The following is a 27,296-nucleotide window of genomic DNA, read 5'->3' as shown; positions in this document are numbered from 1 at the left end:
GTTGCAATATGTTTATAAAGAAACAAATATGATATAGAATAAGAATTTTGTTTACAAAAACAAAGGGTTTTTTTTTTTTTTTTAATAAGACTAGTCTTTTTACCAATATTTATTAGTTTATAAACGAATCTGATTCATATAACTTTTTCTTTCTCAATGGACAAAAAAAATATACATGTAAAAAATATTGTAGTATAGTTCATATAAATTTCACAATTTATAAAAAAAATTATTAAATTTAATTCAATAAAATTTCATTAAAAATAACATAAAATTATTATATTAAAAAAGTCCAATCTCTCAAATCCTGAAAGAATTATTAGTAAATTCTATTAAGTTAATCGAGAAAGTTAAAAATCGAAAGAAAACTAACAACGCCAAGCGGAGGATAACGATCAAGATCAAATGAATAACAAGCGAAAATGAAGAACAGGCAAAAAATGAACCCGGATGTAGCAGAGACGAGTTACTTTCATGTAGTTGGCAAGAAGTGTATAAACCCCAAACTAGAAAATTCCTTATTGGAGTTAAATCTTGCTAAACTTTTCATTTCCTCCCCAAACCACGGAAAACAGAGTTGGCATTTTTCACATGCTTATTCTGATGAATAAAATTGAATGTGAAAACAGGCATTTCAAGGATCCGGCGATCCCGGCTTGGTCCGTGGAGCATCCTCGGAAACAACTTGTTTGTGTTGTGGAGCGTCCTCTGAAACAACTTGTTCCTGATCTTGTTCTTGTTCTTGCTCTTGTACGGGCTGTGGAGCGTCCTTGGAAACAACTGCGACCAAAGTTCACAAAATCTTATCAGCATTGTCAGAGTCAGAGATGGTAAGTTTGTACAGTGTTTTGGATTTGGCTTCTGCAATTATATTACGTCATTACAATGAGACACAGCTATTCAAAACCGTAGTTCTTCAGACGCCAGAGATTGCTTGTATGTCATTAGAGTCTCTATACACTATCAGTACATGTCACTATAGTTTGAGATTATCCCGTTAGTTTGATTTCAATGCATCTAATGTTTATGTCAACACCTAAGCCGGGTTATCATATATCTATAAAAAAAAAAATCCCCAGCAAAAATCAATTCTTCTCTAAGCAAGCCTTATTCACATCTTAGTTGGCTAAAACCGAGGCATGTAGTGAGTCATGGTAAGGAATTGGATACGTACCATCGGACGGTCTTCGCGCAGCCTTCATCTTCAACATCTCAAGGCGATAACTAGCGAGTCCAGATCGACCACTGCCTCTAGATACTGTAACTTCCCTGAAAAATGATAAAATAAAATAAAAATATTAACCTTAAATTTGGAACTAGGAAATACAAGGCTGGTTCGCATACCCTCCATATTTCTCATCGCCTCCTTGTCCTTCTTCGTTGTGTCCCTCGACCTATTATGAATCAAAGCACAGGCTCGTTACATATATCATCTGGACGAAAAAAGATAGCAGAGTCACCGAGTCAAGCAATCAAAAAGCAACCAACCACATTTCTGACCTATGCATATCTCAGACATTCGCATTGAATACTGTGCCATTTTTTTCATAAAATACCACGAGAGAACTTCACACAACGAGCTGGCGGTGTACAATTTGAAGTTTCTTTACCGATGATATCAAATAACACCACGGGACAGTTAACAAAATCATTACTTCAGAACAAACTCTATAGTCTATCTAAGAAAACAAAGAGGCAGATTTCGTACAAACAAGAAAACATCCAACCAGTCAATCTTTACTTACCAATTGTTCATTATTCTAAAAAGCACTATTCCATAAACAAACAAACAAACAAAAAATAAATAAATAACAAAGAATAAAGAATAAATTTTTTTTATCTCACATAACACTAATGACTAAATTGGCAGTGTAGCATTCGGAGTTTCAATACGGACATGAACGACAAATGAACAAAATCGAAATTTACTAAACTCAAGTATAAACTTCGTGCTGAAAAATACAAATGAATCCATTTAAAATATATGAAAAAGTGTACCTACCGCGATAGGCTCTTCGGAGCTTGACGTCTCAGCCTCAGCCTCAGCCTCAGCCGAGCGAGGCACAATGAAATGAGACAGAGCCGAAACGGGATCGAAAGAGACCTTGTTCTTTTTATGGAACAGGTATTGCATGACTAGATAGTTCAGGGACTGACAGCTATTTGCAGGGATGGCCTTTCTCAGAAGAAGACCCGCCTCGGGGCTGTTCTGGCGAGACTTCTTGCGCGACAAGAAATTAGACAACTTCGTATCTCCTACCAGCTTCTCGTTTTGAGGCCCTGAAGCCGTTTCGTTGCGGCGGTTCCGAATGGCTGAAATCTGCACGGATCGGGGAAAAACAAAAGATGTTTAATTAAAAAAACAAATATAAATAGATACACGGAATATGATAAATCAGTTGAAGATATCAATTGTAAGGCTTACATTATCTCCTCTGAGAACCTTCAGGTTCCTTCTAATAAGCCTTTCGGCTGACCTCGAAGACATTATGGTGGTGGTCGGCAAGAGAGCCTGTTTACATTACTCGTATTACTAGCAATAGAAATGGCAATATGCGACTAGAAATCTCTTAATGAATTTTTTATTTTATTTTTATTTTTACCTTTGAATCCCTCGGAAACAAACAGAACACACAAAAACTCAATAAACACTTAAATTACAGCACACACATCAATTACACAAACAGAAATCGGAAACCCTAAACAAAGAATACCTCGGCTCCAAAATCCGGGCTTGAGAACGTGACTAAAAGCAGAAACATCAGTACTATCTCTCAGACAAACAACCATCAACTTTTGAACTCAAACCAAAACTCTAATTCCATAAAACCCCCCAAATTTATCAGCATCAATTTCGAACTCCGATACTTAAAATTGATAGGGAAATCCATTTAAACATCCGATTGTATCCTCAATCAACGAATTCCAGCACATACGAACCTCAATTCGGATTTAAAACAAACCTAACTTAACCCTCTGTGGGTTTCGATCATGCCCGAAGATTACCTTGGTTGATGTTAAATCGATGGAGAATCCTTCCCTCCGCTACTTCTTCGGCGACCTCAACCAAGAAACCAAACGTAACCCTAAATTTATTTTCCCTCTTTTGATTTCGAACAGTGAAGATGATGAAGTGTCAATTACTTTGCTAATAAGTCTCTACTTATTTTCTCCCTCCGACTTTCTACCACGAAATCTATACATTGTTGCAATTTTGTCATTTTCAACTTAAACATTACCCTTTTTCCTTTTAAAAAAAATGGAAAATACTTTAATAATTTTCTAATTTAATTCACTTCATCGAAAATATATTTAAGGTGTTTAAAAAAAATGTATTCGCTTAGAAGAACCTTCATTATTTATCAACAATTTACTGAAATTTTTGTTTGTTAATTAAACTTAAAGAGATGAACTCAACTTTTTAGAAATATATTCTAAAATTTTATTTTGACCTTGAATATTTTAAAATCTCATTCTTGCCCTATTGAGATACATATTTTTTGCAGCATATAAAGACTCGCTTCTAAAAACATCTTCAATTATTCTTAAATAGTTACGAGACAAAGATCGTGAAAATCACAATATTACATTTCTTATGCATAGTTATTTATAACAATATAATGTATTTAAAGTTAGGGCGATGTAGCATATTAGTCATTATAAGTTTTGACACTAGCATAATATCCAATGTATTGTAAGTTATCAAATTTTAGCTTTGAGTCATTGAAACTGTTTTTATTGTTAATTATACCCTTAATTATTGCACTCTTCATTTTAATATATTTGACCCTAAAAAAAAAATTAAGTTAAATTTGAAAATTCCGAAATGACTAGGTAATAAAATGTTAAACGAAAATCAATTGCTTTGCACCCCCAACAAATCTTTCATGTCTAACAAACACCTAATTGCAGTTATATATAAAGGAATCTATAAACGTGGATAATTGGCTAAACAAATGAATGATTGTCTAAAAATAGTAAATTTGAACATAAAAAAAACTGCATAAGAAAACATGTTTTGGCTAGTTATTTAAAAACAATAAAGGTTCATTCTTAATTGAATAATTAAGTTTGAGATGGCACAATAATAGGAGGAGTGAATTCTCCAGATTTTATTTGGAATCAAATTAGGAGTTGTCAATGGTTTTCTTCAATAACTATTCTCCAAGGGAATTTTTTTCGTATATGTCGTGGGTGAGCCACTAAAATAGAGCTCAATAACCGGGTTTCATGTTTGAGGAGGATAAAGCTCCCAAAGAGCCACGGTTGTGTCTTGCGATGCCGACGCCATGAATTTGGAGTCGGTAGAGAATGACACAGCATTGCACTTGAAGACGCACCGAAAAAAAAATGTGAATATTAGTAAAATAACATGAAATACTATCGTGTATTTTTGTAGCACAAAGTGAAGCCAATAGTCATCTACCGTTGCATGGTGATACTTCAATATGGCCAGAGGATTTCCTTTGCGGTAATTATATATCCGAATCCTGCCCAACAGGAATTACCCAGTTGTTAATAATGAATCCTTAATCTTCACATACACTTGTATCAGTCAGATAAAGTACAGAAAATTATGTACGCTTAAATTGATTTCTAAAATCTGATTTCCTCCAAACTAGATACGACATTTTCTTGCTCTTCTTGGAATACATAGAATGCGACAGCGATATTTCGATAACTTGAGAAACAAAGCAAACTACAGATCGTTCCAAAGAAAAAATTTCCTTACCGGTGGTCCCAGCCAGAAGTTGCTGCGATTTTCCCATCTGGTCGAATTGAAGTGCCTGATATGCCCGGCCGTTCCAAACTAATTTCCTTCTTGATTACGCAAGTACCCTGGCCATATGATATACAATACAGAATGAGCTCAAGAAGTAAATATCACAGAAAAAATAGCGTATTTATTCTATTCCCGTCATGCTATGTTTAAACCCAAGATCATGAAATCGATCTTTTCTTGTAAAGGCAGAGTGGCATATTCCAATTCATCTCCAAATCTGAGCGCAAAATTCAGCCCCTCTTAAGAAATTCTATAGATGAAAACTTAATCTTCTAGGTAACAAGTAAAAATATTCGATGACAAGATCGGCATGATAGAATTCTATACAATAAAAGCTTTCGGTATACAGTGGCAAAGAGTTACCATTGAATGATCCAAACCATAGATCACAATTTTGTCATCTGCGGATCCCGAGAGACCACCGCTGCACGAACCGTCAAGGCTTAGACTTAGAACTGCATGAGAAAACAAACACCAATCGTTATTGCGCTTCATTCTCGTTATTTCATCATCAGATTACCACTTCCCACATTTCCATGACCAATGCATTATGTATTCGTTAGCTATCATTATATGATATCCCACACCTGGCTCTGAGTGGAACTTGACAGAAGTCACCGGTACACCGGGATTCCTTATATCCCACCAAAGCATCGAACCATCCTCGTAACTACAATGTGCAAATAACAAAACACAGAAAGCTCTCGGTAATTAAAACCGAATTGGAATAATCACTCCACAAGTTGGAGTTGATATTTTTTTTCCGGAAGCATCTAAATCTTTCTTCCATGTTTATGATCCAAGTAATCAAATTCAGTAGCAAAACACGTGGAAATCGGACACCAAGAGGCATAATTTGAGCAGTCTCAACTTACGAAAGGCATTTAATATGGTCACAATCGATTAACAGCAGTAAATTAGGCACTCTGCTACAAGTTCACAAAAATGTTAAATAAACGAGAAAAATAATGTACCCGGCCAAGACATTTATAAATCCCTGAGCATTGGATGGAAGAAATGCTTGAACAGCCATGCACATTCCTGCAAGTAATGTCATTCGTGTCTCAACCAAAAAAGAAAATATATAAAATGTACAAGTCCAGGTTCTTGCCATGCATAGATCTGAAATTACCTCTCTCATTTGTAGAGCTATTTGGTGAACTACCAGGGCAAATTTGAGGTAGCCGTACAATTCTTTTTTCAGAACTGAGATCCCAAATTTCAACCTTCGTGTATCAACCCGTGAAAAATAAGCAACAACTCTATACAACCTATCAAACAAAATTTAAATTATGACGAAAAAAAGGGTTATAAATTGACCTCAGAAGGCTGCTCTCCTGCTACAGCCACGCATGTATGTTCTTCGTGCAAGTTTCCTGAGTAATCAACGGACTTAAGATTTTTTTACTTTAGATAAATAGAAGCGAAAAATCCCACTCGACTAATGTATCACCTGTGGGCTCTACTATTATCATAACAGTACATAGTACTATAAAAAAAAATAAGAAACAAATCTACGCCCTTTCTAGAACATAAAGGCGAATTCTAAACAACAATCTCCAAGCTAATCCACCATTAACAAACCTTTAAAATCACCAGAATGCTCCGTGCTATTTCCTTGATCCCGTCCTTCAGTGTCACCTAGAATCCCCAATTCATCAGCTTCTCTAGTCTCCGATCCAAGATCATTCCTCGGCACTGGAACCCGAAAAGAGCAGGGCTTCTTCACCAACGAAAGCTTGCAAAAATGATACGCATTTGTCTTGATTGTAACCAAGGGATTCCTATAAAAGCACGCCATTTCAGGATTGGAAACACAACAAAAACTTAAACCCTAAATTTAATCATTATTTTCTTAAAGATAATTTGAGAGAAAACAAAAATTCAGTTGAATACCTGGATAGACCGCCTTCTTCTATATTCCAACACTTGACTGTTCCATCTCTACCCTGACTGTATATATAATAAAATAAAATTAAAAAAAAATTCACCAATTAAACCCTTAAACAATCCATATGACATTAAACAATACCATATGTATAAACCTGAGAACTTTATCTGTTCCAATGGAAGGACTAGTAGCAACGGAAATAACTCCGTGAGCTGCACTGTGAACCCTGTAATCGACTCTCAATTAACTCAACATATTATTATATTTGATTGAATCGAATTACGGTAATGATTATACCAAGCCGATGATACGGTTCGATGATGTAAGGTGTCCCAAATCCGCAACTCGCCGTCTGCGGAACTAGGTATAGTCATAGAGAGAGGACAAATTATATCTGATTGAAAGCGAAAGCGAAGCAAAGAGAAGGAATGAAAGAAATGATATTGTGGAAAGTGATTACCCAGTGAATAAGAGAGGTTTGGAATAGTGGAAACAGAGATCCATTACAGAGGCGCGGTGACCTCTCAGCACCGCCGTGGGGTCCGGCGGTGGACTCTTCTTGCTCATTCTCTCTTCTCTCCAACTCTGCCGCCAAAACCAAGGACCGTATTAGCGATACCGTATTAGAGGGCTGTGGGCCTAATTATGAAATACACTCATTAGACTAAACTATTATTATTATTATTTCTAGTACCAAATATTTCATGTTTAATTTTAATTAAACCGTTCTAATCAATTTAAATGTAATTTATCATATGAGAAAGTTAGACATATAATCGTTTTAGATCATTTACGTTAAAATTTTGGACAGTGTAAGCGTAACTGGATAGTCTTAATATTTAGAAAAATTATCTGAAATAGCCAATTTTAAAGGTTGAAATTACAATTTAATCAAGAGTTTTGTAAATTAATCAATGTTTTAATATCTTTTATAAATTAGCCAAATCAATGACGTGACAATTAATCTATTTTTTTCTATTACCGATTTTATATATATTGATTATGTATACAAAAAATTGTTTAAAAAACTTTCTAATTCATAAAAAGCCAACGTTAATTATATGGAAATAACAGCAAAAATACTTAAAGTTTGCTCTAATCAATATTTATATACTCATTTTCTTCTTTTTTTTGACAAAAATACCTCATATTACAAATTTAACTACGCGTAAATATTTCTGCCGTTAAAATTTATGTCTGAATTTAACGGTGCAAGTTACAGCGCTATTAAATAGTAATATGTTGTATTTTTGCCAAATAAAAAAAATTAATATATAATTAGTGTTTAAACATTGAGTATATTTCCCACCATTAATGTTCTATTGTGATATCTTTTTTTATTTATTTGTTTGTTGCATATCCATTCCTTCATATATAATTTGACTTTTATTAGATATTCGTTTCAATCTGTTGTTAATGCTCTATATTCGGCATAAGATATGTTTTTCATATGCAACTTGTTATTCATGGATATGATGAGTTTTAGTACAGACATGGATAGATTTCAAGCGGTTCAAAGCCCAAAAAAAAAAACAAAAAAAAAACAAAAGCGATCCTCATCTTTAATAAAAAATGATCTTATTCCAGAGGACTTTCAGAATCGTCGTCGGAATCGGCGCCGTGTTTATTGAGATCTGCGAGTGTGCGGATTCTGCCAACGCGGCTGCTTGATGCGCTTTCATTTTTTTTTCTTTGGAGTTCTTTAAAATGACAAGGAATATAGGCTTTATTTTATGGAATTTGCTTTGTTTGATTCTCTTATCTAGTGATTGATTCTTCTTCTATTCATTTTGAAATTCATTTGAAGTGTTTACGAGTATTTTATAGCTGTTTTTATTTCTGTTACTTTTTTGGTAAATCAAATTTATTTGTGTTAACATCATTATATATATATATATATATATATATATATATATATATAATTTCGATTTATTTGTATTGATTTTGGTTAATTTGTCAATTCGTTTAGTGTTAATTCTTTCATTCGGAGTGGATACTTCGGGCAGAGTCAGAGGCGGCGAAAGCGAGGGTGGCTCTGCGTTTTTGGTCCGAAAATCGGTGGCTCAAGTCGGAAATGGCGAGTCTACGCGTTCTATGGAGTCACTGCTTCATACAAAGTGGGCCGAGGTTGAGGCGGTGAAAGTGAGGGAAGCTACGTGTCTCTGATTGGAGAATTGGCGGCTCGAGACGGATGGCAAGTTGACTCGGCGGTGAAGATAGACAGTGAAGATCTCGTAATATTTTTAGATAATTTTTTTAATCTATTGATGGAAAAGTTATTTATTGCAATGTTTTTCATTTATTTCTTTTCTTTTTGTTAATTAATTTATATTTGGAAATCGTTTATTTTGATAAAGGATATTTTTATCTGAACAAGTGAGTTAATGTTGCGAAAATTCTCGTACACGCAAGTGCACGTGGTCGCAATAGTAATAATTCGCAAGTGCGAGTCGATCCCACGAGCACTAGCTAAATTGAAGATTCAAGATTCACAAGTTTGAATGAGAACCCAAAAATAATGATAAATGGTTTGTCACAAAATTATCTAACAAGTAAATAAAATAAATAACAAAACTAACGAACGGTTTTACGATTATGAAGACGGAGTACTATGGTTTCACAAGTTCAATCTACGATTCAGATTCACGGAAATTACGCGCGATTATTGTTGTTCATATATTACTACTCGTACTCACGCTAATCGTATCACTAAATCTCTCTCGAGCATCTAACAACCTAAACCCAATACTGGAGTTTTATCTCTCGATTTCAACTCCTAAAAAGCACGGCAAGCATTAACAACAAGAGTACACACACGAGCCTAAAACAACCTAGCTATCTCTAGCCTAACAATGTATTTTAGTAATCCAAATAAAAAGCACAACTATCTAATCTTTCTCTAGCATTAGATAGATCACATAACATGCATAAGGTAGTTAATCTCATACGAGGCATTAAACATGGATTTGAACTAAGCAACATGACAAGAACAACAACAATAAAATCAATCTAGCATTAGGGATCAATAACCGTCAAGAACTCGCTACACCATAGCCCTATGAAGGCTTAGTTCATGGTGATACGAAGAACAAAGCAAACATAAACTAAGAACAATGAAACCAACATAATCTTTATAAATAAATGGAGTTCAAGAGATAGAGGAAGAGGATTAAACTATGGTGGTGGTGGCTGGACGAATTCCGGTGAGATGACACTCCGATCTCCTTCTTCTCCAAAGCAAAACCAAGAGAAACTCTAAGGAAAAATGAAGAGAAAAGAAAAGTTCTCTATCACATGAGATGAGATGAGATCTCTCAAGCCTTTGCATGCCTTAGTCTGATTGTATTTGTGTTTTTAAGGCTGAATGAGGATATTTTCGGAGCCATATGGACCTTTCATGTTGATCCAATGACCAAAATCCGTTCAGAAATGCAACATTCGAAAATGCTGATTTCGGGACCGCGCGGCGTGCAGTCCATTTTTTCGGCTTCGCGCGGTCCGCGCGTATGACTCTGGAGGCGAAAACGGCGAAATTTTTGTCCGCGCGGCGTGCGTTTTTTTCCGCGCGTTTCCTACTTGCTGCACACCGTTTTTTAAACGGTCGTAACTCCTAGCTCCGACGTCCGATTTTTGCAAATAAACATGCGTTGGAAAACTAAGAGAGAGCTCTATCCAGTTCTGGAAATGGATCATCCAAAATCATCATTTAAAAATCCCAGAATCCTGCAGAAGAAGACGTCGTGTTCCTTGTTTCGCTCCAAGTTGTCCTAATGTCTACGACTCTCCTTGAAATTGTTCGGAATCGTCACATGTTGCGCTAATAACCTCATCAAGACCCAATTGACCTCTTAAACCTGAAAATCACTCATAAACACACAAAACTATCAAAAATACTTGAAGACTCGTTAGTTTTTAGTCCGGTAAATATGAGTTTTACGCGTAATAAACACATCTATCAGTTAATGTGATTTATTGGCTATTTCGCAAAATAAACTAAACATTTGCTATTTTGAAAAATGTATGTTTCATATTGCCTAGTATACTCAAGCTCCCTAGTATTTAAATAATTATATTATAATTTTATATGACAATAGTCATTTAGCAATTTGATATAATTTTTTTTCATGATTGTAAGAATATCATGCATTTATTATTTGTACTGTTATTGAAGTTTTTAAAATAATATAAGTAAAATTGTCCATAATAAATATAAAAAAAAATTATTCTTTATTCGTGTTGTCTTATTTGGCTCGCTAACTTGCTCGTGACAGGCAAAGTCTGCAATGACTTAGCTCGTCACGCATCTTGCAACGGACTAAACCAAAAATGGCTTAGTTCGTCATATCTATTGTGACGGGTTAAGCAAAAAACGGCTTAGCTCGTCACCAGATATATTGAGCCATGTGAATCACATCTCAATGTTACCATTTGGACCTAAACTTGATGTTCATCACATGCCCAAACAATTATTTTTGATGAAGAACGAAGTCCAACACCAATAATTATAACTAGTGAAAGGTTGCTTTGAACTTAAATAATTATGAGCTCGTTTACCCGAGATTAGTGCGTATGACTTGTCATGTATATGATCACCTCACTTAATAGAGAAAAAAAAAATTAATTATGAAATCAGTATAACATACACATAATTCATCATTATTTATAAATATTTATAATAAAAAATGAGATCTCTTTTAATATATGAATCACCTCACTCAATCAAGAAAAATAAACTCCACATTATTTTCGTTTCGTCGTCATTTTTCATTTGTTATTTACTATTTTGTTGTCATTTTTTTTAGTAGGGGTACTATTGATCATGATTAGATGATATATTAGCAGTGCAAAGCGCAAGTGATACTATCGGCCAGGATTACATGATATTTTGTTGTCTTTTTTTGGTTTATTCGCTTAAAAAATAAATTATATCCGATCTCTAAGATATAAAGCGAGACATGCTGCTCCAAGTTTGGAGTGCTATCATCAACTTGATCCATGTTGTGCTTTTGTTGGTTTAGGTTTGTTTTTTTATTTTTTATTTTATTTTTTATTATTATATGCATGCTATTCTATTTAAGACAAAAAATAAAAATTGATTTTATAAATGTATAAAAATGAAAATGATACAATATTTACATGTGTCTATATATATATATATATTTACATTTTTAGCACATTTATAAAATTTTATATATACAATTTTCTATAAAAAAAAGTTATATACAGAATATTTTTTTATATATATGTTTAAAAATTAAAAATATAATACAATGTATATATATTATATCTATATATTTTAATTATATATTGTCACTTTTTTTTTTCGTTCTGTTTTTGTCGATTTTTCATTGAAAATAACAAATCGAATATTTTTTTTTTCATATATTTTTTCGTTCAATTTTTCATGTACTCGTCGATTTTCATCTAAACAACAATGAAAAAAAATATACAAACCTTGATCTATATCTACTAACGAATATAACTAAATATAAAAAGAAAAAAAAATATAGTTCTTAAATATAAAAACCTGTATCGCACCGTCTCGCCTTCTCCCACCGTATCGCACCGGCTCATCGTTGGGACTATCAGGTGATGTTCAAACTTTTAGTTTCAGTTTTTTATTTTATTTTTCTGATTAGTATTGCTTGAATTCCCTACTAAATTTCGAAAATAATCGATGTGTTTTTTACTCCGTAATTTTTTTGTTTTTTTTTTTTTTTTAGTTTATGTAATTTGAAATCGTCTAAAATTCAAATTCCGTTTCTGGCGAAGTGTAATCAAGATATACCAGGTAGAGCATTCCAGGGGTCCCTGATTTTAGGGCTTAGATGATGGTTTCTGTACAGGGTTATATTAATTTTGGAATTGCTTCAGAAAAGGACGAAGCACAATTCGGCTCTAATCAACACTATAAACTTAGGGAAAAGATTTTTGCAGAAGGTTCTGGCGTCTCTGTTGCTGACTCGGAGGATGGAGTTTCCTTTATTACTGGTCAGATTAATAGTACTAAAGCCACTGATGAGGCAAAGGATGATGTGATTTCAAACGTTGAAAGCCAGACACAGGAAACTGTGAAAGACAGCGAATGTGTTGCAGTTGTGTCGGCAGAACCAAACAACGCGGCGGAACCTGAAAGAAGCTATGCTGATGCAGAAAATTGTAGCGTAGATGCTAAGTTATCCGACAGATTGGCGAGTTTAGATGTTGGCAGTACCGAGCCTTCTTTGAAGATATTGGAAGTTGGTCAAGTTCCTACCGTTCCTCCAGAAATAAAAGAGGAACCGTGTCATGTTCAGTCTGCGATTAATGAAGATGGTATGGTGAGTGATCATCTGCAATTTGATACAGATGTCCGAAAGAAAATCATCGTTATTGGAGCTGGACTTGCAGCGACAAGGTTTTTCCGTGACTGTATTAGAAGCTAGAGATAGAATCGGAGGGCGTGTTTATACAGATCGGTCATCGTTGTCGGTTCCTGTTGATCTCGGTGCTAGCATTATTACCGGCGTTGAGGCTGACATGGACACTGAAAGAAGACCAGATCCTTCCTCGTTGATTTATGAACTAGAGCCATGTCAGAACTGTTTGAGAGCTTAATAATGAAGTTACAGAGTAATATATAAACTTGAACAATTTCGGTTCGTTGGTGATGTAGGAACACTTGTTAAATGTTGGAAGATTCGTGTAGTCCTGTATCATAGTCCATTGTTTGATTATGAACCAGGTAAGTGGATTCTACAGTTACGATTGGGATACGCAAAGAAGTTGTTGCATGTTGAACTTCGATTCGATTTCTTTTAGAAGTGTTCTTTGCATTACAGGACATCTCAAGCGATGGGACCCAGGTGGAAAGGAAAGGGAGCGGAAGCAAAAGCTCAAAGCGAACCCATGTCCCAGATAGTCTCACAGCTTCAATCTTCTCTGATCCAATCTCAGGCTCACGGAATGCTTTCCGGGTCCAACGTCCTGGTTTTCCTGGACCTACAAGATGCCGATTTGCTCAACCGCGCCTGCTTCGGCGTTCCGGTCACAACTTCCGATAGAGCCAAGCAGTGGTTCCAGCTGGGCGCGGAAGAGGCGTTTTACCTCTCCAGTGCCCTGAAATGCCTCGCCATCGTCGACAGAGAGAAGAGCAGCGCGGCGTACGACGACAAAGCTCTGTGGCGACACATGAAATCGGAGAAGGAGTTTTTCCCTCGTCTTTATAAGGCCTACTCTCATCTCCGGCTGAAGAATTGGGTCGTCACGTCCGGGGTAAGGTACGGCACGGACTTTGTTGCGTATAGGCACCACCCGGGCCTCGTTCACTCCGAGTTTGCCGTGCTCGTTCTCTCGGAAGGAAGCAGAAACTCGAGGCTTGTGGTGTGGTCCGACGTACACTGCGCGGGCCGCCTATGTGGCGGAGTAGCCAAGACCTTGTTGGTTCTCGATGTCGCTGAGAATGGCAGTGGAGATAGTTCGCCTCTGTGTTTGGAAGGGTATAGCGTTGCGGAACGGACCATCTCGAGGTGGCTTCCCGAACAATGCCGTGAAGATCGTGGCCCAGTTAGAGAGACGATATGAAAAAAACAACAAAAAGATCTGATGGGAATTGATAGAGGGTAACATCAAGAGTACAGGTTTTTCTTGTTCAATGTTTTGTGAATGAGGGAAGTAATAATTTGATTGAGCTTATGAGTTTTTTTTTTTTTTTTTTTTTTTTTTTTTTTAAATTTAATTTATATTGACATAAGTTATTGACAGTATACTTGTGCTTTCGATATCTTAAATTTAAAAAATTTGTTATGAATTGTTTGATTAGTGATGTCATTTATCTACTTATTAGTCTACCACTCTATTGAATCAAGAATATAGGTTTGAGTAATTTCTTTTATATAATATCTAGGCCATACTCCGAATCATTCAAGATACATTTGAAATGGGTACTTAGAAAACATAGAAAACAAGCTTTCAAATGACAATACACTATATGATATTGTATAATCTATACAACCCTACACCTACTGACATGAAAACCTACCCTCAACATTTTTGCCCTAAAATTATGCTTTTTCCATTTGTACTTCGACAAAAAAAATGTCAAAACTTTCGATCCCTCTCCACATGTCTTATCTTCTCAGTTTGAACTTGCCTGTTGTCGCCCTCACCCGCAATCGACGGTTTTTGTCGTACAACACCCATTGAAGCCGTTCTCCGCACAAAACCATTGAAGCGGTCCCAGTCTACGTCAACATGGTATGTTTATAGTAAACATATTTAATTTATTTAATGTATACAGTCTTTATGGTTGATTAATGAAAGTCAAGCTTCTCATGTTAATTCAGACCTTTATGGTATCAGAGTCTACCATTTTCCTTAAAAAAAAATGCTTCTAATATATTTCCATGGGTTTTGATTTGCGATCGATTCCAAAAAGGCCATCGTCCTAGTGACACGAGTCATTATCTTCGATGCAAATTACCATGCATCGCTTAATGGTCGTAATTGCTTGGAATGGTCACAAACTATGAAGCTAGCCATCGACACCAGATCCAGATAAAGCAACACACAAAAATTCAGAGAATTCTCTGGTTATAGCGAGGTAGTTGAATTCCAAGGAGGTCTCAATGAAGTCAAGGCTAGAATTCTCAACCGCAAACCTCTCGCATCTATCCGTGAAGTCTTGTCCAAAGTTCGACTCGAGAAACAATGGCACGATGTTATGAACCATGTCCTAAAGCTACTTAACACATCTAAACCTAGTCCCTGCTACTTCGTCCAAAATGGCAACACCAAACTAAAATCTCACTTGAATAATAGGTTCAAGTGGGTGTGACCATAGGACAAATTGTTCAAATATGTTTTCTCCCTATAAGCCATGTGCATGAAATAAGAAAGCAAGAGTCGCATATGGATTCTCTACTCAGCCATAGCTAGTGGTGGATATCAAATCTCTCACTCATTAACCCTGTATATCCAACGTGCTTCATGTTCTTGTGTCAATAAGTAACTCACCAAAGATCTTGACCGTATAGCCAAGTTTTTATCTTCTCTATGTGAAATATATGAACCGGTTTCGGGGAGGATGATTGGCAGTGCTAGAGCAAGTGATTGGCGGAGTGACGATTTCCGCCAACGCAATTGCTTGATCCCTTCGAAGCCTTCTTGTCTTTCGACGCCATTGATTTCTCTTTTCTTCGCTACTCTGCGAGTTAGTGAAAGGACAATCGTTCTTTAACGTCTTGATGCGCTTTGATTATTTTTCTTTGGAGTTCTTTAAAATGACAAGGAAGATATGCTTTGTTTTATGGAATTAGGTTTGTTTGATTCTCTTAATTGCTGACTGATTCTTCTTCTTTTTCTATTCATTTTGAAATTCATTTTAAGTGTTTATGAGTATTTTATAGCTGTTTTTATTTATGTTATTTTTTGGTAAATCAAATTTATTTGTGTTAATATCATTACATATATTTGATTTATTCGTATTGATTTTGGTTAATTTGTTAATTCGTTAAGTGTTAATTCTTTCATTCGGAGTGGATGCTTCGGGCAGAGTCGGAGGCGGCGAAAGCAAAGGTGGCTTTGCGTTTCTGGTCCGAAAATCGGTGGCTCAAGTCGAAAATGGCGAGTCTAAGCATTCTATGGAGTCACTGCTTCAGACAAAACGGGCCGAGGTGGAGGCTGTGAAAGCGAGGGAAACTATGGTAGTGTTTGGTATTCCTCTCAAAAACAATTTTTTAGTTTTTGAGTTGAAAAAATTGAAAACAAAAATTGAAAACATGTTTGGTTTAAGTTTTTGGAAAAAAATTTCAAAAATTTTTGAAGTTGTTTTGGAAAAAAGTAAAGAAAACTGAAAACAAATAAAATGTGTTTTTGAAAAAAAAATTCTTCTCTTCTCTCCTCTTTCTCCTCATCTTCTCTTTTCACTCTTTCAAAAACAAAAATAAAAACTATACCAAACACTTTTTTTAGTTTTTTCACTTTCTCAAAAACAAAAATGAAAACTGTACCAAACAGCTTTTTGAAAACAACCACAAAACAGTTTTTCATTACAACTACAAAAATTAGAAAACAGAAAACAAAAACTTTTTGAGTTAACTACCAGACACAACTTATGTGTCTCCGGTTGGAGAATTGACAGCTCGAGACGGATAACAAGTTGACTCGGTGGTGAAGATCGACGGTGAAGATCTCGTAATATTCTTAGAGAATTTTTTTTAATCTATTAATGGAAAAGTTATTTATTGCAATGTTTTTTATTTATTTATTTTATTTTTGTTAATTAATTTATATTTGGTAATCCTTTATTTTGATGAAGGATATTTTTGTATAAACAAATGGGTTAATGTGGTTTATTAACTATTTCGCAAAATAAACTAAACATTGACTATTTTGACAAATTTATGTTTCAAATTACCTAGTATACTCAAGCCCCCTAGTATTTAAATAATTATATTATAATTTTATATGACAATAGTCATTTACCAATTTGATATAATTTTTTCATGATTGTAAGAATATCATGCATTCCTTCTTTGTATTGTTATTGAATTTTTTAAAATAATATAAGTAAAATTGTCCATAATAAATATAAAAAAAATGATTCTTTATTTGTCCTGTCTTATATGGCTCGTTAACTTGCTCGTGACAGGCAAAACATGCAATGACTTAGCTCGTCACGCATCTTACAACGGGCTAAACTAAAAATTGGCTTAGCTCGTCATATCTCTTGTGACGGGCTAAGCCAAAAACGGCTTAGCTCGTCACCAGATATCTTGAGCCGTGTGAACCACACCTCAATGTCACCCTCTGGGCCTAAACTTGATGTTCTTCATAGGCCCAAACAGTTATTCTTGATGAAGAACAAAGTCCAACACCAACAATTATAACTAGTGAAAAGTTGCTTTCGACTTAAATAATTATGAGCTTATTTACCCGTGTTAGTGCGTATGGCTTGTCGAGCTAATTTTGTACCCAAAATCGAAACTGGTTTGATTACTTATTTATTCTTATATTTTAAATCATCGAAAGTATAATACATACTTGATTATGATAACCTCGCTTAATAGAGAAGAAAAAAAACTTGATTATGAAATTAGTATCACATACACATAATTTAACATTATTTATAAATATTTATACTAAAAAAATGAGATCTCTTTTAATATATGCATCACCTCGCTGAATCAATAAAAATGAACTCCACATTATTTTCGTTTCGTCGTCATTTTTCGTTTATTATTTACTATTTTGTTGTCATTTTTTTAGTTTTTTTTTTTAATTTATTTGCTTAAAAAAAATTATATCCTGTCTCCAAGATATAAACACGAGACACGCTGCTCCAAGTTTGGAGTGCTATCGTCACTTGATGTATGTTGTGTTTATGTTGGTTTATGTTTTTTTTTTATTATTTATTATGTGCATGCTATTCTATTTAAGACAAAAAATAAAAATTGATTTTATAAATGTATAAAAATAAAAATGATATAATATTTACGTATATATATATATATATATTTACATTTTTTAGTACATTTACAAAATTTTATATATACAATTTTCTATAAAAAAAAGTTATATACAGAATATTTTTTTTATATATATATTTAAAAATTAAAAAATATAATACAATGTATATATATTATATCTATATATTTTAATTATATATTGTCACTTTTTTTTTTTCTTCTGTTTTTGTCGATTTTTCATTGAAAACAACAAATCGAATATCATGAAAAAAATATACAAAGCTTGATCTATATCTACTACTAACGAATATAACTAAATAGAAAAAGAAAAAAAATATAGTTCTTAAATATAAAAACCTGTATCGCACCGTCTCGCCTTCTCCCACCGTATCGCACCGGCTCATCGTTGCGACTATCAGGTGATGTTCAAACTTTTAGTTTCAGTTTTTTATTTTATTTTTCTGATTAGTATTGCTTGAATTCCGTACTTAATTTCGAAAATAATCGATGTGTTTTTTACTCAGTAATTTTTTGTTGTTTTTAGTTTATGTAATTTGAAATCGTCTAAAATTCAAATTCCGTTTCTGGCAAAGTCTAATCAAGATATACTAGGTAGAGCATTCCAGAGTCCCTGATTTTAGGGCTTAGATGATGGTTTTTGTTCGTGTATTTGGATTTTAGGGGATTTTGTCCTGGGTTTTGACTTAGAAGTTTAGGGTTGCGTCTTTTTTAGTTGAAACTGAGTAAAAGTAAGTGAAAATCTGCAAAGTGGTGTTCAAGCAAGGTCATTCACGTAAAAAAAAAATCCTAGCTAGGCGTACGCCTCATTTTCCAGACCTAAAACGTACGTTACTGAGGCGTTTTACTGTTTCCACTCCTCAGTACGAATGTTTTTAACGTTTTTAAAACCTCGGGTGAAGATTTATTTCGGAGATCGATGCTTGTTGATTTGGGCATTGAATCTGGTTTAGGATCAGGGGAAAAAGTTGAGACCTGGAGAGGTAGCGACGAGAAGATGGATGGCGGTGAGAGAAAGTTTGGTTCGAAAAAACGTCCGAAGCAAATCGGCGTTGGTCTCGATTCAGACGACGATGAGCCGATTGGATCGTTGTTGAAGTTGAAGAAACCTCGGAATCCCAAAAAGGGAAAGGCGGCGGGGTTGGAGAAGGGAAAGAAGGCCGAGGCTGAAGATGAGGGTTTCGGTGGAATGGATGACACATTAGCGAGTCTATGGAAGAAATTAAAGGTTTCGAAAAAGGATTTTGTCTCAGGAATTGTTGATTCAGATGGGAAATTAGGTTCGAGGGGTGTAGAGAAAGACCCAGAATTTCGTAACGGTGGATCTGACGCGACGACAGAAATCGGGGTAGAAATCAAACCCAAAGGAAAGAAGAGAAGGCCCAAGAGTAACTCAAATGTAAAGTTGAGCGGCGCTGGTTTGGATTCTACGGGATCGGGGGTTTTTCTTGTGAAGGACAACGATGATTCGGGGATCGTGGTTGTGGAAGATCGAGATTCCCGGCGTCACTCGTCCGGCGATCGTTTTGAAGATTCCTTGTCGTTGCTTTTCCGTAAGGCACAATCTGGTTTAGCAAAGAAGTCTCGTGCCAAGCCAGGTGTGGGAGAGGATCACGAGAAGGGTCTCGGGCGTCATACATCTGCTGAGAGTACGCATGAAAACGGTGAAGAACAGAATCGGCTGTCACAGCAGCGTTCGACTCTTCAGGCGGGACTTGATACGGACCCAAGTAGCTCTGGAAAAGTGTACGAAACAGAAGGCAAGCCATGTACCAGTTATCAGCGTGTAGAAATCAGACTATCACCGGATCAAAAGGTTGCCTTGAAAAATTGCATTTCAAAGGACGGACCGAAACAACATCCCGAACAAACTCCGACACCTATTCACGACGTTGATTTGCAGAACGAATTTCAAAGAATATCTAAGGAGGTTGGTTCCGATGAATGTTCGAAAGTTGCTCATCATGGTCAACCGTTTGTTTCGTGCTCTTCCTACTCGCAGAAGATTGGAGAAAGTTGCACGGACTGTGATGGCCTAAACACCGATGTGGGAAGGCTAGATCTTGCTTCGGGTCCCGTAGCACCCGAGCCATTGGGTGTTGATCTAGATAACAATCATTCTGCCCAGAAATCAACTAGTGCGCAAGGTCGGGATTGTATTTCGGGTGGCGAAGAAACTCGTGGAGACTCTCCTCGATCAGGGTCTCCGGAAGAAGATGAAGGTAACCTAGAAGATACAGTATCTATGCCCGATTCTGGAAACAGAGAAAATCGGGCATCTGCTAGCCGGGAAACGCGCAAGCCCAAAAAACGCAGGCACAGAGACATGGCTTACGAGGGCGATGCTGACTGGGAGAAGCTGATACATGACCAGGCTTTTCAAGATAGGCAACGGGCTTTGGACAGTGATCGCCTAGTCGGAGCCAGAGTGAAGTTCGAGTCTGAAGGCGGCGAGTTAGCAGCAGTATCTGCAGGCCTTAAGGCTCGGGCAGTTGGGCCGGTTGAGAGGATTAAATTCAAGGAGGTCTTGAAGCGCAGAGGTGGGCTTCAGGATTATCTAGAATGCAGGTTAGCATCGTCTATTGATATCATTGAGTCATTAACCCGTAAAATTTGGATCAACTTTACTATTCTGCTGAGTTACTATTACCGTTTTGTCTTTAGCTTTTCTTTCCATTCTTGGTGTGATGCAGGAACCACATTTTAGGTCTCTGGAATAAAGACGTCAGTCGGATTTTGCCCCTTTCTGACTGCGGGGTCACAGAGTCCGCATCGGTCTATGAATCGACGCATTCCTCTTTGATTAGGGAGATCTATGCATTTCTTGATCAGAGTGTAAGTTTGTTATCATCGTTCTTTCTTTTAAACATTGATGTTCACACTATTCTTTTAGTGTTATTTATCTATATTTTTTGTATTAGGCTTAAGATTGTGACTGAAGTCTAACATTTATATACTTCTGAACAGGGTTATATTAATTTTGGAATTGCTTCAGAAAAGGATGAAGCACAATACGGCTCTAAGCAACACTATAAACTTAGGGAAAAGATTTTTGCAGAAGGTTCTGGCGTCTCGGTTGCTGACTCGGAGGATGGAGTTTCCTTTATTACTGGTCAGATTAATAGGACTAAAGCCACTGATGAGGCAAAGGATGATGTGATTTCAAACGTTGAAAGCCAGACACAGGAAGCTGTGAAAGACAGCGAATGTGTTGCAATTGTGTCTGCAGAACCAAACAACGCAGCGGAACCTGAAAGAAGCTATGCTGATGCAGAAAATTGTAGTATAGATGCTAAGTTATCCGACAGATTGGCGAGTTTAGATGTTGGCAGTACCGAGCCTTCTTTGAAGATATTGGAAGTTGGTCAAGTTCCTACCGTTCCTCCAGAAATAAAAGAGGAACCGTGTCATGTTCAGTCTACGATTAATGAAGATGGTATGGTGAGTGATCATCTGCAATGTGATACAGATGTTCGAAAGAAAATCATCGTTATTGGAGCTGGTCCTGCTGGGTTGACTGCCGCGCGACACTTGCAGCGACAAGGTTTTTCCGTGACTGTATTAGAAGCTAGAGATAGAATCGGAGGGCGTGTTTATACAGATCGGTCATCGTTGTCGGTTCCTGTTGATCTTGGTGCTAGCATTATTACCGGCGTTGAGGCTGACATGGACACTGAAAGAAGACCAGATCCTTCCTCATTGATTTGTGCTCAATTGGGGCTAGAGTTGACAATATTAAAAAGTGATTGTCCTCTCTACGACACCGTAACAGCTCAAAAAGTTCCTTCAGATTTGGATGAAGCTTTGGAGGCTGAGTACAATAGTCTTCTTGATGATATGATATTGCTTGTTGCACAGAAGGGAGACCATGCTATGAAAATGTCGCTCGAAGAGGGTTTAGAGTATGCCCTGGAAAAGCGCCGCCGAGCACGGTTAGGAGTGAAAGCTGAAGAGAAGAAAGATAGCAGCGCCGATGATGTTATTGTAGATTATCGTTCAACTGAGGAGCTTATGAGTCCTCTCGAGAGAAGGGTTATGGATTGGCATTTCGCCAACTTGGAATACGGTTGTGCTGCTCTACTTAAAGAAGTGTCTCTTCCTTACTGGAACCAAGATGATGTTTACGGTGGATTTGGAGGGGCTCACTGTATGATCAAAGGAGGGTACAGTGCTGTCGTGGAATCTCTCGAAGAAGGACTTTGCGTCCACTTGAATCATGTCGTTACCGATGTGTCGTATAACACAAAGGTCTCCGGTGATGGTCAGTCAAATAAAGTCAGCATTACCACGTCCAATGGTGGCGAGTTTCTTGGTGAAGCTGTTTTGGTTACGGTGCCGCTTGGTTGCTTGAAGGCTGAAACGATCAAGTTTTCTCCTCCACTGCCCCAGTGGAAACAGTCTTCTGTCCAGAGGCTTGGATTTGGGGTTCTTAACAAGGTAGTTATGGAGTTTCCTAGTGTGTTTTGGGATGATTCTGTGGATTACTTTGGAGCTACAGCAGAGGAAACAGACCTGAGAGGGCAGTGCTTTATGTTCTGGAATCTCAAGAAAACAGTGGGCGCTCCTGTTCTTATAGCACTGTTGGTCGGCAAGGCGGCGATCGATGGTCAAATTAAGAGCTCCTCTGACCATGTAAACCATGCACTGGTTGGGCTTCGTAAATTGTTCGGAGAGGAATCGGTGCCCGACCCAGTTGCATCAGTTGTGACAGATTGGGGTAGAGACCCTTTCAGCTACGGTGCATATTCATATGTCGCTGTTGGGGCTTCCGGAGAAGATTACGACATATTAGGCAGGCCCGTTGAGAACTGCTTATTTTTCGCCGGCGAAGCTACCTGCAAAGAGCATCCCGACACCGTCGGCGGTGCCATGATGAGTGGGCTTCGAGAAGCGGTTCGCATAATCGACATTTTGACGACTGGAAACGATTACACAGCAGAAGTAGAGGCCTTGGAGGCTGTGCAGAGACATTCGGAATCCGAAAGGGATGAAGTTAGAGACATAGCTAGGAGACTCGACGCAGTTGAATATTCCAATGTCTTTAACAAGAACTCTTTGGACGGGACCAAGATTTTGTCCATGGAAGCCCTTCTTCAGGAATTGTTCTTTAATGCGAAAACCAATGCTGGTCGGTTGCATCTGGTGAAGGAGTTGTTGCACCTTCCTACTGAAACCCTCAAGTCCTTTGCTGGAACCAAAGAAGGGTTAAGCACTCTCAACTCATGGATATTGGTACTTGCTTCTCTTAATTAATGATTGTGTCAATATGTTTTAATGTTGATTCTATATATGAGTTGCTAAGTGAACAATCTCTTCACAACATAAACAGGATTCCATGGGGAAGGATGGTACCCAACTCTTGCGGCATTGTGTTCGTCTTTTGGTCCTTGTTTCAAAAGATTTGCTTGCTGTGCGCGTATCTGGTATGTTCTTTATTCAGAGTTTTATAGCATCTTTATTTACATGGGGTTGACCTGAGAGCTGTTGGTCGAGCAGTCAGGCCCTTAATGGGTTAAATCGATAAAGTCTATTTGAGGATTCTTATTACAGAAAATATACAAGTTTTAATAATTAAGTAAAGTCCAAGTTGCTTTTTTATTTTTATTTTTTTATTTTTTATTTTTTTTACTCAGTAATTTTTTAACCTACTTTATTTATTATTAAACACGGTTTATAAAAAAAAATATTCCACACAGAAGAAGTAGGTCTTGTCAGAATAATTTTTTGTCGAGTGAGTTTACAGCGGGTTGAGGATATAAAGTTTCACTGCATAAACACCATATATTAGGTACATGGTGATCAAACAAATGCATTTGTGTTTGGTACTTATTACCTGCTATGATTCATATGCGTGCAGGCATTGGAAAGACAGTAAAAGAAAAGGTGTGTGTACATACTAGTCGTGACATACGTGCTATAGCAAGTCAACTTGTTAACGTATGGCTAGAAGTTTTTCGGAAGGAAAAAGCTTCTAATGGTTCATTGAAGCTTTCAAGGCAATCAGCGTCAGTAGAGTCATCGAAGAGAAAATATTTGAAAGATTCAACTTCAGGAAAGCCACCTTTACACACCAATCACGGAGGTCTGGAGAACCGAGGAAGTCTTCCAGTTTCTGCATCAAATGGTAAAGTAGTAAAGCCAGCGTTGGATGTGGAAGATGCTATGACTGAAGAAGAAAAAGCTGCCATTGCTGCTGCAGAAGCTGCCCATGCTGCGGCTGTGGCTGCCGCTGAGGTTTGTAAACCCTCATAATCTTCTTAGTTATTGAATGTCAGTTCTATAGAGCCATGTCATCATTACTAGTCATTTTATGAATACAGCATTTTATTAACTTTCAATAATTTCGACCGGTGATCTGTTTTTATTTTTTTTATGTCATTTATGTTTTCGCTATTACTGATTGTTTTCTCGTGATAAAGTTAAGCATCGGGCTGTGGCGCTCCATTAATGTTTATAAAAGTTGGTAGATTTTTCGTTAGCTGCAAATTATTAAGATTCTACTAGGTACTCTTTGCGACTGTTTTATGGTCTTCCCGGGTAAAATGACTAGTTATTGTGCGTTGCAGGCATACGCGTCTTCAGAGGCGAAAATCACCACTTTATTGCAGCTTCCTAAGATTCCCTCATTTCACAAATTTGTCAGACGCGAGCATGTTCAGCCGGAGGAGTATGACCATGGCAAGAAATGGCCCGGTTCTGCTTTTGGAAAGCCAGATTGCGTGTCAGAGATAGACTCTAGGAATTGTAGAGTAAGGGATTGGTCGGTTGATTTCTCAGCCACTTGTATCAACCTCGACGACTCTAGAAATCCCGCCGATAACCTTTCTCAGAGAAGCCACTCGAATGATGTCGCCGGTCATGTGAACTTGAGAGAGCACTCGGGAGAGAGCGCTGCGGCTGATAGCAGCCTTTACACGAAGGCTTGGGTTGACTCGGCTGGCAGTGAGGGGATAAAAGACCATCACGCCATCGAGAGGTGGCAGTCTCAAGCAGCAGCGGCGGCGGATTCCGGTTTCTGTTATCCGGCCGAGAATACGAGGGACGAGGAGGATTCAAATGCGAGTTCAAGACAACCTACGTGGAAGTACGATGGACGTGCAAACGATAGCTCTGTTTCACATGTCACGGTGAACAAGGAATCGGCGAGAGGTCATCATCGAGGTTCGGATCGCATTAAACAAGCTGTTGTAGACTACGTCACGTCGTTGCTTATGCCCCTTTACAAAGCTAAGAAAATAGACAAGGATGGGTACAAGTCAATCATGAAGAAAACCGCAACCAAGGTCGGTTTCCTTTCATCTCTCTACCTCGACTCATCCTTCCTCTTTTGTCTGTATATTAGTGGGTATTTTTTGTTTTGTTTGAAAACATAAATGTAGATCTCTTTTATACATTATTTGATACATGTATTATCACACTTCCAGGTGATGGAGCAAGCTACAGATGCTGAGAAAGCTATGGCTGTGTCCCAGTTTCTTGATTTCAAGCGCAAGAATAAGGTGCATTTCTTTTTGCTGATAAACCTTTGATCTCGAATTTAGGTGTTGAATTTTCCTTTCCGAAATTTGTTTTGTCAAATTAAACTCCCAATGGTTGGTCTAGCCCCAAAGGTTGGTCTAATGGTAAGGTCGAATGCCCTATGTGGCACTATCCTTGTTGTGGAAGCTCACAGCTATAAAAAAGAGATTTTAAAATTGAATCCATGTGGGACATGTTGTTTATGAGATTACAGAGTCCTTTTTAGTTTGCCTGGTTAAAAAGAAAAAAAAAACAGGGAGTTCGCGGAGTGAGGCTATATCACCCTTGTATTTTGAAATTTTTTGCCATTGATAGAAGATTTATGAGCACATACGAAGCATGCTTTAGCTTCTGTCAATTTGTTATTTAACTTTGCGTTTCCCATGCAGATCCGTGCTTTTGTGGATAAATTGATTGAGAGGCACATGGCAGCGAAGCCGACTGTAAATCGCAACGGCCCCGATCATTGAGCATTTCACACCCGGAGGATCTTCAACAACATATTGGTAATCCAAGGGACACAAAAATGCAAGTCAATAATGAGTTATTGCCTGCGAAATCATGCATGGCATTTCACAACCGTCAAGACGCAGTTGGAGTTGGCTGGACTGTGTTCTGGAGTAAACTTGAACTACAAGCAATCGCAGATTGGCTCGGTGCAAGTTGTTTTGTACGCATGGACAAAGACAACAAGTGCTTTTTTTACCACTAGCGCTTTCATTTATCAAGGTTGTGCTTCAAGGGTAGAAAAGACCCTGCCTTTTCATAGACCCAAAGTCGAGATACTAATTGTTCTCAGGCTTTTTTTTCTTTTTTTACCCAATCTGTACAGCGTAGGATTGCTTTAGTGACAGACAGGCATACAGAATATTTTCCATTCATTGTCTAGAGTACTTTTTTTTTTCCCAGATTTTTCAAGGTTAACTTTAACTTTTATTAACGAAAGCCTTGCAAAATTTTCATTTGCATTTAGCATTACTTGTCTGTTTAAGTGTCGATGAGTATGATTATCTTTTGTTAAGCTGTTTTTGCTATATCCCAAGTCTCAGAATAATGTGAGACATGTAACATTGTTCTATTTCATCTCGTCAATCCTGCAACGTAAAAGGTAAGACAGTATTCTATTTCTTCTCATCAATTCTGCAACGTAAAAGGTAAGTAATCGTTGTACATGAAGCTGGATCATGTCTTTTTATTACAACTGTTGTTTCGTTTCAAGTTTCAGTTATGGTTGTGGAGCTGAGTTTGTGCTGAGATGATCAAATTTCGCTCGTATTTTTTTCGTCCTCAGCCATGTTGATCCTTAGCAAGCGTTGCCAAGAGGTATGTTTATATTTTTCATTGTTTAACCATATATTGTAACGCCTCTAATTGGCATGTTATTTACAGTAGCAAACATTACCATTTAAATATGTTTATTTAGTCTTTATACTATATTTTTCACTTTTTGATGGATAGTAACAGTCATGAGCATCGCCAGAATAGATGTGTATCCTCTTTATTTACTTCACTAGCTATTAACGTGTTATGTGCTTTATATATCTTACAATTCAGTGATTTATAATACTGGATGGTAACAAATGTGAGCATCGTCAGAATAGGTATGTGTTTTTTATATTTTCATAATTTGAGTATATAT

General features: G+C 37.0%; 4 protein-coding genes across 9 annotated transcripts; 2 read left to right on the top strand and 2 right to left on the bottom strand.

Moving 5' to 3' along the window:
• Positions 1 to 303: 303 nt before the first annotated feature.
• On the bottom strand, positions 304 to 3,144 carry LOC149392411 (uncharacterized). The gene is made up of 6 exons (XM_089618798.1): positions 3,007 to 3,144; positions 2,426 to 2,512; positions 2,003 to 2,320; positions 1,345 to 1,394; positions 1,175 to 1,269; positions 304 to 780 (listed from the first exon to the last, which is right to left on the bottom strand). Exons 2-6 carry the CDS (start codon positions 2,486 to 2,488, stop codon positions 635 to 637), a joined length of 672 nt encoding a protein of 223 aa, XP_089474924.1. The 5' UTR covers positions 2,489 to 2,512; positions 3,007 to 3,144; the 3' UTR covers positions 304 to 634.
• Positions 3,145 to 4,106: 962 nt separating this feature from the next.
• EMB2757 (Transducin/WD40 repeat-like superfamily protein) lies at positions 4,107 to 7,302 on the bottom strand. Its single transcript, XM_089620252.1, has 13 exons — positions 7,135 to 7,302; positions 6,972 to 7,034; positions 6,829 to 6,900; positions 6,680 to 6,736; positions 6,368 to 6,567; positions 6,104 to 6,159; positions 5,916 to 6,009; positions 5,758 to 5,824; positions 5,371 to 5,453; positions 5,147 to 5,238; positions 4,733 to 4,839; positions 4,427 to 4,490; positions 4,107 to 4,327 (listed from the first exon to the last, which is right to left on the bottom strand). Exons 1-13 carry the CDS (start codon positions 7,239 to 7,241, stop codon positions 4,229 to 4,231), a joined length of 1,161 nt encoding a protein of 386 aa, XP_089476378.1. The 5' UTR covers positions 7,242 to 7,302; the 3' UTR covers positions 4,107 to 4,228.
• Positions 7,303 to 12,161: 4,859 nt separating this feature from the next.
• On the top strand, positions 12,162 to 14,362 carry LOC149392409 (tRNA-splicing endonuclease subunit Sen2-1-like). 2 transcript variants are annotated; one of them, XM_089620628.1, is made up of 3 exons: positions 12,200 to 12,263; positions 13,330 to 13,398; positions 13,496 to 14,362. In XM_089620628.1, the coding sequence occupies exon 3, from the start codon at positions 13,509 to 13,511 to the stop codon at positions 14,235 to 14,237; it is 729 nt and encodes a 242-aa protein (XP_089476754.1). In that variant the 5' UTR covers positions 12,200 to 12,263; positions 13,330 to 13,398; positions 13,496 to 13,508; the 3' UTR covers positions 14,238 to 14,362. The 2 variants fall into 2 exon arrangements, with proteins under 2 accessions (XP_089476753.1, XP_089476754.1); XM_089620627.1 differs by lacking the exon at positions 13,330 to 13,398 and having other exon boundaries at positions 12,162 to 12,263.
• On the top strand, positions 12,204 to 26,613 carry LDL3 (LSD1-like 3). Of its 5 annotated transcripts, none has more exons than XM_089620625.1 (9): positions 12,204 to 12,263; positions 19,093 to 20,707; positions 20,833 to 20,974; positions 21,107 to 23,371; positions 23,469 to 23,562; positions 23,997 to 24,373; positions 24,706 to 25,422; positions 25,564 to 25,638; positions 26,047 to 26,613. In XM_089620625.1, the coding sequence occupies exons 2-9, from the start codon at positions 19,137 to 19,139 to the stop codon at positions 26,125 to 26,127; spliced, it is 5,322 nt and encodes a 1,773-aa protein (XP_089476751.1). In that variant the 5' UTR covers positions 12,204 to 12,263; positions 19,093 to 19,136; the 3' UTR covers positions 26,128 to 26,613. The 5 variants fall into 5 exon arrangements, with proteins under 5 accessions (XP_089476751.1, XP_089476752.1, XP_089476750.1 ...); XM_089620626.1 differs by having other exon boundaries at positions 12,235 to 12,263; positions 19,099 to 20,707; XM_089620624.1 differs by lacking the exon at positions 12,204 to 12,263 and adding an exon at positions 18,418 to 18,540 and having other exon boundaries at positions 19,099 to 20,707.
• The last annotated feature ends 683 nt before the right edge of the window (positions 26,614 to 27,296 follow it).

The sequence above is a fragment of the Urtica dioica genome, chromosome 7 (assembly GCF_054948205.1).
Source record: "Urtica dioica subsp. dioica isolate 48M chromosome 7, U.dioica_male_clone48M_v1_H2, whole genome shotgun sequence".
NCBI classification, from domain to species: Eukaryota; Viridiplantae; Streptophyta; class Magnoliopsida; order Rosales; family Urticaceae; genus Urtica; species Urtica dioica.
Note: the sequence above shows the minus strand (reverse complement) of the source record. Positions and strands in the feature narration are given on the sequence as shown.